The following is an 18292-nucleotide window of genomic DNA, read 5'->3' as shown; positions in this document are numbered from 1 at the left end:
TTAAAAAATATTCTTAAGCCACACAGACAAACTTTTACAAAGGTTTAGAGTACTTAGGCTATGTCATTTGCTGAGTAATTATTACAATATTTTATTAGTAGCTTTCCCATATGTGTAAGAAATGCACTCGCACAAAACACTTTTTGTTAAAAGTGTGGCTTTGGATTATTTCATTCTCACCCCTTCAGTTGATTTTAACTATTTTATCTACGTGTTTCCAATAGTGTTTAATTTAATGTGCATTCAATTTTATTCATGTTATGATTGAATGAAAAAGCAATGTTGCAGTTATTGACTAATTACATATATTAATACTAATTATTAAATGCAACTGTTAAGTAACCAATTGTAGTATCTTTTGCAAAATCTTTAATGTTTAAGTTGTCAATAATATTTCTGTACCATATACTATAAGACGTTAAAAGAATTTGCAATAGATTTGGAATCCCCTACTTTATAATCACTTGTTTTAATGAAAAAATATTTTCTTTCTTAGAATATCTACAAGTTTAACTTTAATAACATTCCGAATAGTTTTAATTGCATTATCTGAATTTTGTACTTTTCTATTCAAATGTATTCTATTTCCCTCTTTCATAATTTTTGATAAATTACACTGTATTTCTTGTAGTATTTAAGAACATGAGGATCATTACATTGCAGCTCATTACATAGAGATTCTTCTTTTTAATACATGAGATTTTTAAGTCCCTGCGTTATCTAAATTTTTTTTACTTTTGAATTTTTTCACAACATTGAGTGGAGAACATCCACTGAAGTGATTCTGAAATTAAGTGAAAGATACAATACATTTACTCTTAATATCAGTAGTACCAGTATCATATACGTTTTTCAAAGATTCATTTTGTAGACATAAATGTAAATAATCACTAGATACAGCATTTACGACCCTTTTTAGTTTTTAAATTAATATTTTGAAATTGTTCAGTGACATTGGAAACACTTAGGATTTGTTTATCATGTTCAGACAAGCCATTAATTATAGATTCTGTCAAATAGAAATTCAGTCTAATTCTGTGTACAAAAATTTTATCAATGACTGTGCTACTTCAGCTTGTATGCTGGTGGAAAAATTACGCTACGACTAAGGTTGTCAGTTTTAAGGAGTGAATTTAATTTACTTTTACGGAAAAGTTCCGAGAAATAATCTATGTTTATGTCACTACAGAATAGCCACCTATGCCCACCGACGCCCTCGAAAGCGAGACGAATTGTGAAATCACGTTGTTGACACCTGGGAAGATCTCGCCGGGGATCAGAACCTATTCCACAATCTCGTGACATCCATGCCGGATTGACTTAGAGCTGTAATAGAATCTGATGGCATGTGGACAAGATTTTAAGTTAACAGGTCTCTTTTTGTTTCTTATGATTATTGTTTGAGGAAGAATACTTTTAACTTCCAAGTAAGATTTTTTTGACAAGGTTCAGCCCACTTGTAAGACCCAGAAATTGGGCATAAATTATTCCATATTTTTCGACAAATTAGACAGTCGAGGAACTCTGAAGAAATTAATTACACCTCAATAAAAAAAGTTTTACCTGGGATCGAACACAAGACGTTTCGGTTATACAGTGGAACCGACACGCTACTATATGAGCTACTGAGACAAGACAGTGACAGCAGCAGTCCAGAATGTATATCCCACAGCAGGCATTTGCCATTCGGTACAGAGAAGCAATGCTAATTTGTGACTCGAGCAATGTTGTGAAATCGTGGCCTTAAATGGCTATCTTCTTCGTGATTCTTATTCTGGTCCTTGTCCTTGTTGTGGTCCTTGAAACAATTCTTGTTGTTTATGTCATGGTATTTATTGTTACGTCGATATCGAGTGAACCGCGCTGTACAACTTTACTTCCGACGATCAAGAGTCGTCTCATTCCTTTTAAGGGTAACTGTACATGTGGCAACACAGACCACGTGGGTGGGTGCAGTGTTCTCACTTTCCTAATAGATTATTTCCCAATCTGATTTCGTAAAACGGTTAAGGTTAGTCTCTTCCAACACATGTGATGCTGTAGTGTGAGCGAAAAATGCTGCAAGGTTGTGAATTTCCTTGTAATTGTTAATTTGTGCAATTATTAAACAATTAATGGAAGTGAAAACATGTTATATTTGGGACAATTTAGGAAACTCAGCTTACAAGAACAGATTATTGCTATACAAAAGGGAAGGCCAACCCCAACACTACCTGGTCTTACATGTATGAATGTAGGCTAATTTGTAGCATGTTTCATTCAAGAAGGTGTCTTTTTGTGCTGTTAACTTCTTTCCTCCTCTTAAGAAATATGCAGGAGCTGCCACTGCACCCTATGGCTGTTTACACTACCTGCCCAATGAATGGTTATGCGCGAGTAGCCACTAGGTGGCAGGTAGTGACTTTGCATATTATACTGATAATGTTAATAGTGGTGGGTACTGCCTGCCACCTAGCGGCAAAATAACTTTGATTGAGCAGGCAGTTTACGCAGCTATAGGATGCGATCCAGCAGGCAGTGAGTTTGACATATTGTGAATTCAGTGTTGTGTTCATTTCTACAATTATGGTTCTCACAACAGAGAAGATATTTATCATGGAACATTATTTCCAGTCATACGGAGTAAGATGTCAGAATGGGCCGAGCTGCATGTTATAATGACTTAATTATCTTGATTTTCAGAGTACTGAAATTACAAACATACTCTGATGCCTCACTTCATATGACCAGAAATAATGTTCGATGATAAACATCTTCTCCTCTGTTGTGAGAACCATAATTGCAGCACTAATCCCAAAACTATCATATAAAATAAATACGCGGTTGCTAGGGAAACATGGACAGCAGATGAGCAATAATTTCAGTATTGTTTGTTTTGCGACATACTGCATTACTGAAATCACTGAAAATTATGGGAATAAATGGAAAGAACATGTATATCAAAAATGGAAAATAACAGACACTCTAAAACAATACAAAAATATACCTCTCAGGGGAACAGAAGCATAGGGCATCCAAAGATGAGTTAGAACAGTGACTTTCAACCTGTGAGCCACAGCAAAGTAGTGTGTTGTAAATGATCCGTTGGTGTGCAGTGAGAAAATGAAATTAGTAAAGGATATTGTTGCAAAATTGGAAAAATAAAAAAAGTGAACCCACAAGAGTCAACTTTCAACAAAACCAGCACAAGTCAACATTCAGTAAACACAGTGTAGGTAAGAAATCAACAGAGAAGAGAATCACTCACATGCAGCCAGGGTTGCCAGATCAGTAAAGTTCAAGTTATCATACCAATCTTGAATTGAATTTGAATTTAAGGACGAGGGCACTACAACATATCATTGCGACCTTATTAGATCAAATGTGTTGATCTTCAAACTATTCAAATTTCCAAATCCACACCAGCTGACCACACTAAGGTTTGCTTGGACCAAAGTTCCTAGCAGGCAAACCCACCTGTTCCTAGGGCAGCCGGCATTCAGGGAATGTTATGGAATGATGATGGAATAATGAAGATGCGTAATAAGGAGAAATGGAAGAATCCCGAGAAAGACCCCAACTTTGACCTTTTCTGCCACAAGAGTCACTATAGACCAACCTTAAAAAATATCGCACTTTATTTGTTTTTATGAAAAAAACTGCACCCTAGTTAGGAACCACTGGTTTAGATTATATGAGTGTGCCACAGGATTTTAAATTACAGTATAACCTTAATGTGCCATATGCTGAAAAAGGTTGAAAAACGCAGAGTTGGAATGCCCAATAATAGTAAAATTTAAACAATGATACAGATACCACAATAAATTAATGTAATTTGGAAGTGGAACGGGCCACATGGGAACTAACCATGATTGTTAATGATGATGACCTTTGATGCTGTAATGATGATTAGCGATAGCATGTGCAAGGACTCAGTGGTGAGTTATGTTATAATATTAGTTCTCCTGAAGCAGAAGGACGAATCCTAGCACGATTTCTCTCTAAGAGAACTTTTATACTGCATTCCAACACTCACCAGCTTATCAGCTGATTACACTATAGTTCACCAAGTTTCCAGGTTTCAAGCAGGCAATCCCATTCGTCTCTACACCAGCTGTCAATCGGAGAATGATATGGCATGAATGTTGATACCTAACATGGGATAATGGGAGAACTCAGAGGAAATCCTAACTACACACTTGTCTACCACAAGAGTCACTAAAGATTTTTTTCAATAATAATAAAAAAAAAAAAAAAATCCCAGGCCTGATCAGAACACAAATCAGGACCGCTACATGACGAAAATTTATGATACGATATAAATCTTAATTGCAATACTGCTTCAGATATATCTGTACATTTCCTGAAGTTCGATTTCTATCAAGTCCATGACATACAAGTTTGCATGTAACAATATTAGAAATATTACCATGTCCAAAATCAAGATGACGTTTTCATTCATGATATTACACACACTGCAGGAATTACATTGTCCCTCCTGACCATCTCTGATCTGTCCTCACTACTTCCCCACTCCCAGATGTCTCTTATATTCCCCTCATTCCAGGGCTGGTGAACTGGTGAGCTCAGTCCTATACTATACACTTTTTGCTGTCTGAAAGTCCATGGTCAATAACCAAAATCAACATTTATACATAAAAATCAGAAACAAAATAAATAAGTTACTTGAGAGTAAAAATGCTTGCTTTTTATATACAGTACAGTCATAGCTGAAATGATATTTGCAAGTAATAAATATGAACCAACACGAACTCATATATATATATATATATATATCCCTCCCTCCCATGCACACACGCAGGCACGCACACACACAGACAGAGAGAGATAGTCAGATATCAAAAATCAATTCTTCACCTTCAGGAATGCTGCAAACATACATTTTGACTGAAGTCTCAGAATGTATTTTTTTTCTTTGTGCACAGTATGGGAAAAAATTTTTTAAGCATGTAAGCTTTGAAAATGTGGCTAATTGAAACCTCTACGAATTAATCTCCTATAAATATCTAGGCACTGTATTCTGTGTCATAATGCTATTTGAACATCACAACAGTTACCTATTGCATTATACAAAGGCTCTCCTGTAAATCTATCCCAGACAACAACAGTCTCCCGCTGATTGGTTATGCCAATTGCCACAATGTCCATAGGATCAATGTCTAATTTGTGCAAGTTGTCCACTGTTGTCTCCATGCAATCCTTCACAGCCTTCAGTATTTGTCTGGGGTCCTGCTCCACCCACCCTTCTCGGGGACACATTTGTGGGATTTCAATCTGGTGATATGTCAGTAGCTCTGATGTTTCTGCTGCAAAAACCTGTAGTAAGAGACATGATTACATATCTGGAAGAGTCATACACTGTTGTATAGTAGAATTAACATTTCTTTCGACTTCTGACAGTTTGCTAGCCATGTGGCTAATGGATCTGCTGTCATAGTAACATTGCCAACATACTGTTACTACAAGGAACAGCCAGTTAGTCATGTGCAATACGTTCGATAATCTGGCAACATTGCCCACAAGTTTGGGTGAAGAGAGCAGAGGGCGTCTAAAACAGTGATTAGCTCTTTCCAACAACCTACAAGCCATGCAGCTAGCGAGCTATCAGAAACGTTATTTCTACTATAAAATATGGTAACCTATTAGCAGCAATTATTGAAGAGTAATTATCTATAAGTGCTGGTTTTGGTCTTTATGAAATTAATGTTTTAAAACTTTTCATTATTATTCGTAAAGTGAAAACACTCAGAAAAAGTGAGCGGAAAACAACTGTAGTTTTGATTTTATTATGTTTATGTACTTACGGATATCAGCCGAATGGAAGTCGTGGTCATACATTTTATGTTTGATGTTTGTAACAGGACAGAAATCATTTTGCTGTGATATATGCGCTGATCTGTCATGGAGTGGCAGTGTGGCGTAACTTTTACGTGAATTTATTTTCGTGTACACATTCCAGATCAAATCAAGTAGTTTCCTTCGTGCTCTGGTTACAAATTTTGCATATACGAAGGTTAGGTTTGGTTAGTTTAGGTTTTTATTAACAATTCCGCACAAGATCCTGTCTCGAGCCGGACATAATATGTCTATATTTGATGACATCACATTAATTCCATATTCGATTGTTTTAATTTTGTCTCTGTGACTTTGACATTAGTTCTGGTGATAGAAAGTGCGTGTAGTTCTACGTCTCATGATGGTGGTTTGTGCAGAAGTTGCGGTATACGTGCTATGAAATTTATATGGTTATGTAAGGATGAAGAAGAGTTGTGTGGATTTTGTTTGGTCATGGTGTTTTGTGTGATAAGTATGTGAAAATTCTGACTCAAGTTTGAAGGCAGATTGAAAATCTGCATTATTTTTTCATAAAAGTGCGAGAATTGTATCGACCTTTTCATTAATGTAAGGTAAGTGATCATAGTTACTTACTGAACTGTTTCGTCGTTGATTTAGGTTAGGTTATATTATAATATTAGCTCAGGAATGTTAAATTCGTCGTTATTATAAATTTAAATGTACCGTAAAGTGGGGTGACTTTGAACAGTAATTTAGCGCCTTTCTAAATTAAATGCTGTACCCAATTGCGAAAAAACTGAACTAATTTATTGACAACTTAAAACAGTTTTTCGAAATTGGGTACAGGATTTAATTTAGAAAGGCGCTAAATTACTGTTCAAAGTCACCTCAGCATTCAAAGTCACCCCACTTTACGGTAGTTTTGAAATTGTCTACATTTAAAGTTTTTTTTTTTCTTTTCTCTTGTGAATTTTTTGTATTTTGAATTTAATTGCGAAAATTGAAAGTTTTCATATTTTTTCTTGAACACTTTCGAAATTTTAACGCTTTCCGTCCATTTTTTTCTAAATGTTTTAATTTTTGTGGCAAAAATCGGGGGTTTTTGAAATGTTGTTTTGTCGAACCAGACTTATATATTCTATGCTATTATTATAATCGTGTCGCGTGTTCTATGACAATCATTTCGTCACCTGAATGCAAGAACTAGGTACCGGTACCTAAAGCCTCGTTCACACTTTTCAAGTAACTTGAATTCAAGTCACATGATTTCAAGTAACCTGAATTCAAGTCTCAGTTCAGACATATTCAAGTTATTTTGTTTTGAAGTAGGATAAAATGGCGTCGATGGATGTTGTGCAATTAGGAATTTCTGTAGTAGCAAACCTCCGTGCCAGGGAAATGATAAATATATTGAAGAAATGGAAGACGGGTTGTTCAGTATGGGTTAGGAATTAGCTTAGTAAGAGAAATACACGACCATTGACCATTACAAATAGAATAAGTGAAATCTTCAATCAGATTTGATAATTCTTATCGCAAATGTAATAAAATATTAGCAAGTCTGATTTAACATACTTGAAAATGATTATCTTGAAGCTGTTAGAGTTTCCAAAAAAAAAATCTATCAACCACACTGCACCATGCCAGTTTCGGCAATAAATGTCATCCCTTCAAGCAACGCTCTTCTTTTCTTAATCTCTCTTATCTTCCTCACTTCTCTATCTACAGTTTAATGGTTTTTATTATTGCCTTTCATAGGCTATCTCGTGTATCCACGTTAAAATCTCTGCTGTTCAGTTCTACAATGAACTGTTCCTTCCTTGGCAGCTTCCTTTGCATTTTTATTACGAAACTTTGCAGTTTCTATAATCCGCAGGCCTTTGTGAATTTTATACAACTTCAAGAACTCTCAAATACTTGGTCATTATTTCACTTATTACTGTTTCCTATTATTTTTACATTCCCAGTAGAACAGAAAAACAATCAGCTGTTAATTTAATGCTCTTAAAACAGTTATTAATTTGAATTCCCGCGCTTTTCTCCTTGAATTCAAGTTCTCAAGTGACGATCACACTTTTCAAGTGTCCTTTCAAGTCAAGTAAAAAGTAGAAAGGGATCCAACTTCACTTGAAACTTGAATTCAAGCCGTTAATTGATTTCAAGTCAACTTGAAACATAGCAAGTTCGTCTTTCAAGAGACTTGAATTCAAGTTACTTGAAAAGTGTGAACGAGGCTTAACTCCAAATTTGCGTTTTTTTTTTTTTTTTAGTTATGTCATGACATAGCAAAAATCGCACAGAATGTAATGCAAGAACTAGGTAATTGAACGAACGATAACAGCGACATCTATTTTCCAATGTAAAATATAGGTAAAAAAAATTCCTTAGTGCAATAAATAAGTAAATAGACAATATCTCAAAATTGAGTTACCTAGTTCTTGCATTCAGGTGACGATTTGATAGGGTCTACGAAGTAAAATTGTTTTCCAACCCAGAGGTTCAACAGCTAGGTGCTACGGGAAACAATAGTATCCAATTACACAAACATATACCACGTCAGTATTCGGAAGGTATGTGAACACACAAGTAACATGCTTCAAATTCGTTACAATGTGCTGTAGGCTAAATGAGATCTTTCTGCATCACATAGATATTTCGCCAAATGTGACTCACCAAAAAACGGGCGCTGCTGGTGCCCTCATCGATAGATCCGACAAGAGGACCGAACATACTTCGTCTATCTTCAGTCATTTCTCGCTAAAACGCAAATATATGGCAAGGAATGTTAAAACATGTCTTTAGCACTTCGTGCTTATATTCACACTTGCAATCATTGGGAGCATTTTATAGAAATGTTAACAATGAGGTACCAATTACCTGTTTCTTTGAGGGTACATTTTTATCGAACAATATAGGCTACTGCAGCATACAGCACCTCAAGAATGCTGTCTTCCACAAAAATGTAAAAATATGTTTTAATTGTATAATTCCTTACAGTTCTCAAAGTCTACGTGAAAATTCCTACCTCTGTTAAAACATAGACTAATCAATTAATATCTGAATATGCTTACTCACTATTATTCCTGAGATGTCATAGAACATATGAAACCTATATGAAATAGTAACACCCCAAGGAATCACGGTGATCCATACCTGAACACCACAAATGTTAATGTTATCTTCTTCGCCGATAATGTAAAGTATTTGAAGTGCAAGTGGATTAACTCACAAAATACGTAACGGCACGATAAGGACCTATTGACCCCTCCCACACCTTCACCGGCTACAACACACATAACCTTTCTTCATTGTCGATTTAGAGGCATTAGCACACATGCAAATGTAAGTATTGTAAAGAAAACATACATAGCTATTACTCTACCCATTTAGAACAATCTTAAACTAACTCTCTTCACATCTCTACCATCCATTCTACATTGTCAAGACTTCCTTCCTTAATCTTACAAATTTAAACTACTCTGTAATCTCTAGTACCAAATCATCTTCTAGTCAACAAATCTCGCAAACAGCGCTAGCGGAACTTCTACATTGCGCGCGCGCAAATTTGAATTTGCCGACTGGAACGCTTTCGGTTAACCGATGTTTCGGTTGATCGGTATTCGGATAATCGATGCTCTACCACAGTCTTATCATATGTCGTGTGCACACTTTTAACTTGCCTGCCGCTAGAGGGCTACTGTCGCGCCAGCTGTCAAATGTTGGCATATTTTATACGTATGAGTTGCGTGACTGTATCTATTAGACTGTGGCTCTACTGTACGCGTATCCGTGCGTTTTTTTTAAGCGCTTCAGTAAAGCGCTTCATGCCTTTGCTGCAGCAAAATGAGGGTCGAAAAAAAAACGTAAGTAGGTCAACTGACTGCAAAATGGTGGACAATTAGCTTCTATTTCTGCCGTAATAAATTTAACTCTAAAAGAACCGAACATGTTAAATAGTTTCGACTTCCATTATAATGACATGGAATTATTATTACTAGACGATTTTGACAATAATAAACGTTGCAAAAGACCAAAGACGTTGTAGTAGACCAAAACACACATTCCGCCATGATGGATCGTGCAGCAAACTCGTAAAGCGAAGTTTTGATTTGCTGCACGCTTGCTACAGCGCTGCTGCAGCGACGGTGAAGCTAATGTAATAAAAGAACGGTCTTGCTGCAGCGCTTTACCACAGTCTACTATATACAGTCGCGAAGCTCAATATGTAGTAAAAATGCAAACAGGGGTAGTTGCCCACCACTAGGATCGCTACTATCGCCCCATCATCGCAGATCTCTCTCCTAGCAGCCGACAAAATATGTTACATTTTCGTTGTCGTGTTCTTTTGGAAAAATTATCACTTTCCTTCCATTATTGAAATATTAAATGCATAAAGTTAATTTATTATTTTAATGGAGTATATTAAATTCCACCATAAACTCGAAGATACCTGCAAGAAATAAGTTAATATAATTTTTGTTTGTGCAAAACGAACTGAAATTTATTATAATAGCTTCACTCATTCAAGATTATAGCGATAATTAACTATGAATTGAAACCAATAAATATTAATTTGCATTTCTCTTTACAACTATAATAATAATAATGGAAATATGAATTAATGGAGTAACTTACGTGTACCGGTACTTGTAGTGTAGGTTTATGTAGTTAACAAAATGGGATGAGGTTAAGCAATAATAATCACACCAGAATTGGAAATAAAACGTGATCAATACATTTTATTGTAACAGACTTTTTCTATGTCTCTAGTTAAAGCAACAAATAAAAATAACAACAAAATTAACAGCTATCATTAAAAATATATCCTTTGAAGAAAAAATTAGGCCTAAGCAATAATAATCCCACGAGAATTGAAAATAAAACGTGATCTGTAAAGTTCATTAAAACAAACTTAATTTTTCTACGTATTTAGTAAAATAACACATAAAAATATATCCTCTGAAAAAAAAAGTAGACCTAACCTTTATTTCTCTGGAAATTTAGCAGCCTAAGTGACAGAACTTTGATCGGTATCTAATGTCCTTTCGGTTAAACTGAAACATTTCATTATGAAATTTAAAGATATAATGTATTCTAGCAGTCACAAAGAACTTCAAATTAACAGTTTTGTTTCTGCACAGCATTCTTGTGGAAACCCAGGAACCTTTCTGAATCTTTCGGAAATCGGAAAAAGGATAACTCTGGCCTCTTTCTCTAACTGTTGCTACAATTTACAACACTACAAACGTCTCCTCATTGTCCCATATTATTATTCCAAATATTATATTCTAGCCATTAACATTTTCATTATAACCAATAACGAACATTTCACAAACATCAATGTGAAATACGCAACGAGCTAGCACTCGATAGAAATACGACACAGTCCTAAGTCGACCATGGACAGTCTATTGTTTCTAGTTGCTAACCGCTTGGAGCGCTTTATCACGAGATTTGCATAAAAACACCTCAAGCTTCGCGACTGTATATAGTAGACTGTGGCTTTACGTCTTGCTTTAAAAAAAAACGCACGGTATACTATAACGTCTTTGCTGTACACTGACTGACAAAATTATCCCGATGCATCGCCGTGATACATTTCCGGCGTTCCCTAATCTTCATCCTTAGGAGATAAAAATACACTGACTTTCGAACCAGTTAAATAATAGCCTTTACAAGCAGGAATGCAACATTTATGTGACACATTTGCATATTCATATGTAAATATACACAAAGTTCATAAACAGAATTGGAAGGACAAATTCCGTTTACTCGCATAAAGTAAATCCCGGTAAGGATCCCACTGGCAGTGCATGAGATGGCCGCGCATGAGCAGTTAGAAATCTCACTACCTGCTCTTGGCCATATCTCAACGTCAGTGATCCTACCCCAAGCCTCTCGTCTTTTGAAGCTGCAGTGCTCTACAAAAGTTTCGCAGCAAAAGTAGCGACGTGTGACCTCTCTGCTTTGCTTTTGCTTGTTTTTTTTTTTTTTTTTTTTAAGATGGGACATGACAATTAAGCGGCCGAGCTTGGAACTACAGTGCTATGTTGCCAACATGGACTACCACGCTGCCAGCTGATGGAAAGAAGCAATTGTCGTTACGATGGCTGACGCTAACACATCCATTGACAATTGACGTGAAGGTAAGAAAACAATACAAACATCGACAGAGAATCAAAGACGAAACGTACCAATGCTAACATTGTGTGCACAATAAACGTCGCCAAGAGAGCTATTAAGCACTCGCCACATGCGAACTGTAAGTTTGGCAACTCAATCGTTGTTACCATAGCAGCAGGCCCGAGCCCCTACCACGCTGTAGCGGAGAACTGAGAAATATGTTCCCAAATTGAAGCAGCAGAAAGCCGCCATTTGTTTGTTAGAAAACGCGCGGGATTTCGAAACCGCTATTTGAATACGTGTTGTATTGCGTATCCGAAAGCTAAATGTTTTTGTTTAAAGGAACAATACTTCCTTTGCGATATATCTTTAATAACGTGTGTCTCCTGTCAGCAGAGTTGCTAGGTTTTCTGCGAGGGAAATCGGGATATCAGAAGCTAACTTAAGACATATTTATCATCACTTTATCAAAGAGATTTATAGTTGTTTTCTGCAAAGTAGTATTCGCGTGCTTTTAATGTAATATTCGCCTCCCTGAGAAACGCTAAAATACAAAAGACACACAGACTACAGTGAATACTACAGGCTAATCGTTTTTTTCTTTTATTAACCATGAATATGTTTTAACCATTCGCTACTAAATTAACTTTGCAACTTTTCTTTTTCGGAACCGGTACTGCAACAGTACATCGACGATGAGTCCATGTTTAAACATAGTTCACTGCATTACAAAACGCAGCAATTGTATGTATCTGTTATTAGTGTAAAATACGATATCAAAACGCTCTTTTTTTTTTCTTTTTGGCACTCAACGCACCTAAAATACACAATGTTGATTACTTGCGAGAACAGGAACTAGGTACCGAAACAGATTAATCAACAATGTGGTAGAACTAGGGGCACTATTATCTTGCGAGTAGAGTTACCTTACGGCAATCAGCTGGGTTACCTCACAGACTTACTAAATTTCCGCGGGTTACTCTATGTTTACAATGTAACCATCTGAGTCAATATATAAATAAAAATATCGGATAATAGGAAATGCAGACTAACTTGTTTAAATTGCGTTCTAGGCTATTATCCCTCAAATCGGGATTTTTATCAATCTCGATCCGCTTTATCGGGATTCAACCAGACTGTCAGACTTGCATCATTTGCATAGGAACTCTGAATGTGAATATTCATAACAAAGGTTAATAATGTCTACTTTTTAATTTAATCTGTAGGTTAAACTGTTGTATAAAATCAAAAAGCATTATTATTATTTATTATTATTATTATTATTATTATTAGTAGTAGTAGTAGTAGTAGTAGTAGTAGTAGTAGTAGCAAGTAGCAGGAGCAGCAGCAGTAGCAGTACTATAAAAAACTGTTTCATTAATCCGTAACTAAGACAAGAGTTACTTTCAATCAGGGATATTAAAAAATTAACTTTTTGTAGTTTATAAAGTTTCTGTTGAGTTGTCCAAAGGAACGATGGTGTGAAAATTCCTTCCTCTAACAGGCTATGTGGCCTAATACTTGTTCTGGGAGATGAATTTGAAATGTGTTATGCCATTACTTAATGGGTGGTTAGTACATGCAGTATTAATGAACATGTTTCAGCTTTTAGGCTCTGAAATTTGTTTGTATATAGGCCTATATTTTTTAAACAGGATCTATTTCTACCGTCCCGCACCGTAGCGTGGTGGTCTAAAGGCATACTGCCTAGGACTCGCATTACGGAATGCGTGCTGGTTCGAGTCCTCATGGGGAAGAAATTTTGTCATGAAATTTCGGCCATTGTATGGGACCGGTGCCCATCCAGAATCGTGATGCACTTGGGGAGCTACGATAGGTAGCAAAATCCGGTTGCGAAAGCCAGCTGTAAAGGCTGGGGGGATCATCGTGCTAACCACACCTATTCTGGTTGGATGATCGTCCACCTCTGCTTCGGATGTGGGCGTGAGGCCAGCAGCCGGCTGGTCGGTCTGGGGCCTTCAGGGACTGTAGCGCCACGGATTATTATTATTATTATTATTATTATTATTATTATTATTATTAATTCTGTATCTTCGAATTCGGCGAATAATTTTATTATTCATGTATGCACTGAAACAACAGCTGTTTGAAGAAAGGGAAGGATAGGGAGTGGATGAAGGACAATAACAATGTATACGGTAATAACGTAGTTTGAGAGGTAACAACTATCTTCGAAATGAGTTGAAACACTGAATGATTCATTGTAGGGTAGAAATTCTCTCTGCGGATTGCACCTATCCATTTTCGGTTAAGGGAATCTTTACTCAGAGGAAATCTGAAGCACAAACAGCCGTATAAGTACAATAGTTTGTCTTCTGTAACATAATACGGGCCAAAAATATTGTAGAAATTAAAGATTAACTAATCAGTGAAATGTAACATTACTTCCTTCTTTATCTTTACATCTGTGTGCATTGCTACAATTAAAAATAGCACACGAACTAAACCTGTACTTATTCATCTCAACCAAGCAAATGGCCGCCCGTCGGCTGTTCAATTTCGGAGCATAACACTAGCGCCAGTGAGCGGTCTAGCGGTTATTTAGTAAGTCTATGAGCAGGCCTACCACGCTATGTGACATTCAGTTGTTTTTCCGATCGCAACGCTCCTGTCATGTCCCATCTTTAAAAAAAAAAAAACAAGTATAGGGGGCTAAGACCATTGTAGCCAATATAGCGGAATGTGAGCGCAATATATATAGCTAATCCTCAAATGTGGGGAGTGGGGAATACAATTTCGAGCGACAGGGTAGGCAGTGTTGCCATATTTAGTTATAAGTCGCTAAATCTAAGGGAATTTTGAATCAGTCTCGGCAACAAAATTTGTAAAATACGCTTAGCGACTTTTCTGCTAATTTTTATATTCTTCCACTTTCTTTCTTTCTTCTAAGTTAAAACATTCAATTTTAAATCATGCACTTCTTAGTTTTAGAAGAGGCATGGGTGCATGAATGATTAGTCTATGATTCTTAAGCTACGGTTTCGCTACGACGATCTTCGTCGAACGAACATCGCCGACGATTGAAATCGCCAGCGATCATCGTCAGAGAGTGGTTTCTTTACCGGCGAACTCCGTAGATGGATAGTAAATTGTTTTATATAGTTGACCATGTCTGATCAGCTGATAATAGATGTGGATGACAATGATAACGTTCTAACATAAGTTTTGCCTTGAAAAACAAGTACGAATCTTTAAAGTACAGGCAGTTAATGTCATGTTTAGAAATAGATATACTGAGAGGTCTTTTAATTCACTGATATAAAGACATCTTGAAAATTAAGTCATTTAATTAACCCACCAATTTTAAGGAATATTTCAGATTTTCTTCCGAACAATTTCATTTTGTCTTAAGTTCAATTGAAAATGATATTGTAAAATTATCCACAAAATTGATTCACAAACAATAAGCCCAGCTGAAAGATATGCATAACTTTAAGGTAAAAACCAATTATATGAACACTTTATTTTTACTTTTTACAATGTTATTTTTTTCATTTAGGAGCATTTATTTAGGGCATAATGTTACAAATAAAATAAATAATGTGAGGAGGTTGTTGCACTTCTCTCCTTTGCTCGGAATTCCACTTCACTTACTATTTCACTCTAACTTTTGCTTCAATAGCTAAATCTGCCGCATCGTGTATGTATCCTTCAATTATGAATCACTTTACTTAACTGTATCAACAGTTCTGGTTGTTACAACATTTGATTTGTTATTGTTTACTTTGATTCTTCTTTTTGGCTCATGTCGAACAGGGATTTGTGTTTAATCAATTAATATCTCATCTTCATTAGTGGAGAAATTGCAGAAACAAATAAATAATGTGAGGAGGTTGTTGCACTTCTCTCCTTTGCTCGGAATTCCACTTCACTTACTATTTCACTCTAAATTTTGCTTCAGTAGCTAAATCTGCCGCATCGTGTATGTATCCTTCAATTATGAATCACTTTACTCAACTGTATTAACAGTTCTGGTTGTTGCAAAATATAGATTTGTTATTGTTTACGCTGATTCTTCTTTTTGGCTCATGTCCAACAGGGATTTGTGTTTAATCAATTAATATCTCATCTTCATTAGTGGAGAAATTGCAGAAACAATTCTGTTTTACCGCCATTATGGTATGTATGATGTATAAATCACATGTTATTAAATGATTTAATTTATGACCTACTGTAATTTTACAGTTGGTTTCTCGGCGATGATCGCCAGGTTTTTGTCTCCAAGGCAAACGCCGACGATGTTCGTCGAGCCCAGCGACGTTCGTTGACGTTCATCGCCGTAAAGAAACCATGCACATTCAAACCAATGGGACGGAATCCCAGCGAAGATCGCCAGCGATGATCGTCGGCGAAGATCGCCGTAGCCAAACCGTAGCTTTAAACCCGAGTCACACGGGGATAGTTTACAGGAGTCAAGTGCTTGAAGTCTCTGAACTTGATGCTATATTTGTGATCACACGGAGACATTAAACTTGAAATCATGCTTGAAAAAAGGCGCGCGCTGAATGTTGTATTCGTAGTGGTGTTTGAATTCTTGTACCTGTTATAGTTAATAAAAATCAATAGTGAACTAGCATTTTTAATTTGGTGAAACTGAAGATGCCACCAGCACATATTAAAGCATGTGTGCAGCTAATTGGAGCCGTGTTATTGTATGAATTACAAAATATTCTTAAAAAAAAGGAAAAGAGAACATTGGTTAAGAAATGGATTCGTAGAAGAATTATGCACAGTGCATCTAATACCTTGTTGAAAGAATTAGCTGAAGAAGATCCTGCAGAATACAGGAAACATCTCAGAATGAGTAACTTTTTTCGAACCACTTCTACGTCTATGTTTTCGAAACCTTGTTCCATGAGTTCACTGACTAGTTTCTGGAATAATAATTCCCGCTTGTTTTTATTGAGGTATTCTTTGTCACGTATATTCCATAGAAGTTCATACTTCTCATACACTTCCAAAAACTTTATAATATCGTTGGAATTCCACTTAGGGGCGCTCATTATTAATTTACTTCGACAACAGGCCTAAAACTACAAACTTTCTACTTGCCAAGTTGCTACAAGTTCGCATTCACACGCGGAAAGTGGTGGAGTCAAGTTGGTCACGTGACGGGAAAGTGGACACAAAAGTTGACGGGTCGTCAACTCGAATTCTGCTTGACCGCCAAGTCACAACTTGACTGTCTCGACCATATCACACGGGGAAAGTTGAAGGAAAGTCGACTTGCTCCAAGCACTTGACTCCTGTAAACTATCCCCATGTAAATTAGCCTATACGTGAAAACCCTGATCACATATATTTGTGATCAGTGATCAGGAGTGAAAGATGCTGATTCAATAATTTTCACGGACTAGGTCTCTCTCTCTCTCTCTCTCAATGCTACTGCTCCAACCGTAAGCGGTGGCAACTTTGAAGTCTGGTTCACAATAAGCCGGGAGCGGAAACGAGAATGGGAACGGAAATATTGTTAAAATACATATATATTTAAATGTGAGCATTCACAAATTATTGTGAATGCTGACATTCAAATATATTTATTTTAACATTATTTCCGTTCTCGTTGTCGTTTCCGTTCCCGGTTTATTGTGAACCAGCCTTGATTGACACGCGACGAGTCGCGAGTTGCAGGCGTTGCAACTAAAGCCCGGTTCAGACGGTGCGTGTTTCTGTGATGGATTCCAAGGTGGCTGCGCGGATGGGTCCAACGAGCACAGAATAAAATAGAGTAGACACTAGCATCTTAATACCATTGGACGGAGTGAAGCCGGTTTTATGGACCTGACGCCATCTTGTTGCTACCAAAACATTGCAAAATAGCTATTACGTTATAGAAGATCTTATGATAATAAGAATTCCATATGTCCCTAATTTCTTGTAGGACTCACACTTTCTTGTTTGTTTCGTAATACAGAATCGCTATGCACGTATTTTTAGCAAAAATTACGAAACTGTCATCGATAAATCACATATATACAAGTTATTTAAATTGGCAGCTCTTCAAATTGCAGTATGGTATTTAATAGATAATCTGGAAGGTTAAACAAACAAGAATGATAAAAAAGGAAAATAACAGTTTGACCTTATTTTGCTACTAGTCCAATAAAAATGCTACCCTATAATAATTACTTTTATAGGTTGATCCATTTGCTTCGATTTAATAATGAAACTTGCTTCTTAACGCAAATTATCATTCTCTTCCTTTTGCCAGTATTTCGTATAGATGTCCCGATTTTGTGTAGAGAAAAAATGGAATGCTCTTAACCATATAATATTTGATAGGCTCTTCGTTTATAGTATATAATTAGATTATAACGGCGAACAAAAGTGAAGTTTTATTACCAAGTGGGTC

At 36.3% G+C, this 18292-nt stretch overlaps 1 protein-coding gene across 11 annotated transcripts in view; it reads right to left on the bottom strand.

Annotated features, from left to right (window-relative positions):
* The window catches only part of LOC138696273 (glycerol kinase 3-like), a 39805-nt gene extending 30505 nt beyond the window's left edge, over nt 1-9300 (bottom strand). For 2 of the 11 annotated variants that reach the window (XR_011331309.1, XM_069820990.1), the window contains exons 1-3: nt 8872-9285; nt 8470-8553; nt 5058-5316 (exon numbers count right to left, since the gene is read on the bottom strand). Coding sequence is in view for 10 of the 11 variants with exons in the window: in XM_069820990.1 (XP_069677091.1) it covers nt 5058-5316; nt 8470-8553; nt 8872-8898 (370 nt within the window). In the remaining variant the exon portion in view is untranslated. The other 9 variants (XM_069820994.1, XM_069820993.1, XM_069820997.1 and 6 more) reach the window with 9 other exon arrangements.
* Between the last annotated feature and the right edge of the window lie 8992 nt (nt 9301-18292).

The sequence above is a fragment of the Periplaneta americana genome, chromosome 3, assembly GCF_040183065.1.
Source record: "Periplaneta americana isolate PAMFEO1 chromosome 3, P.americana_PAMFEO1_priV1, whole genome shotgun sequence".
Lineage (NCBI taxonomy): Eukaryota > Metazoa > Arthropoda > Insecta > Blattodea > Blattidae > Periplaneta > Periplaneta americana.
Note: the sequence above shows the minus strand (reverse complement) of the source record. Positions and strands in the feature narration are given on the sequence as shown.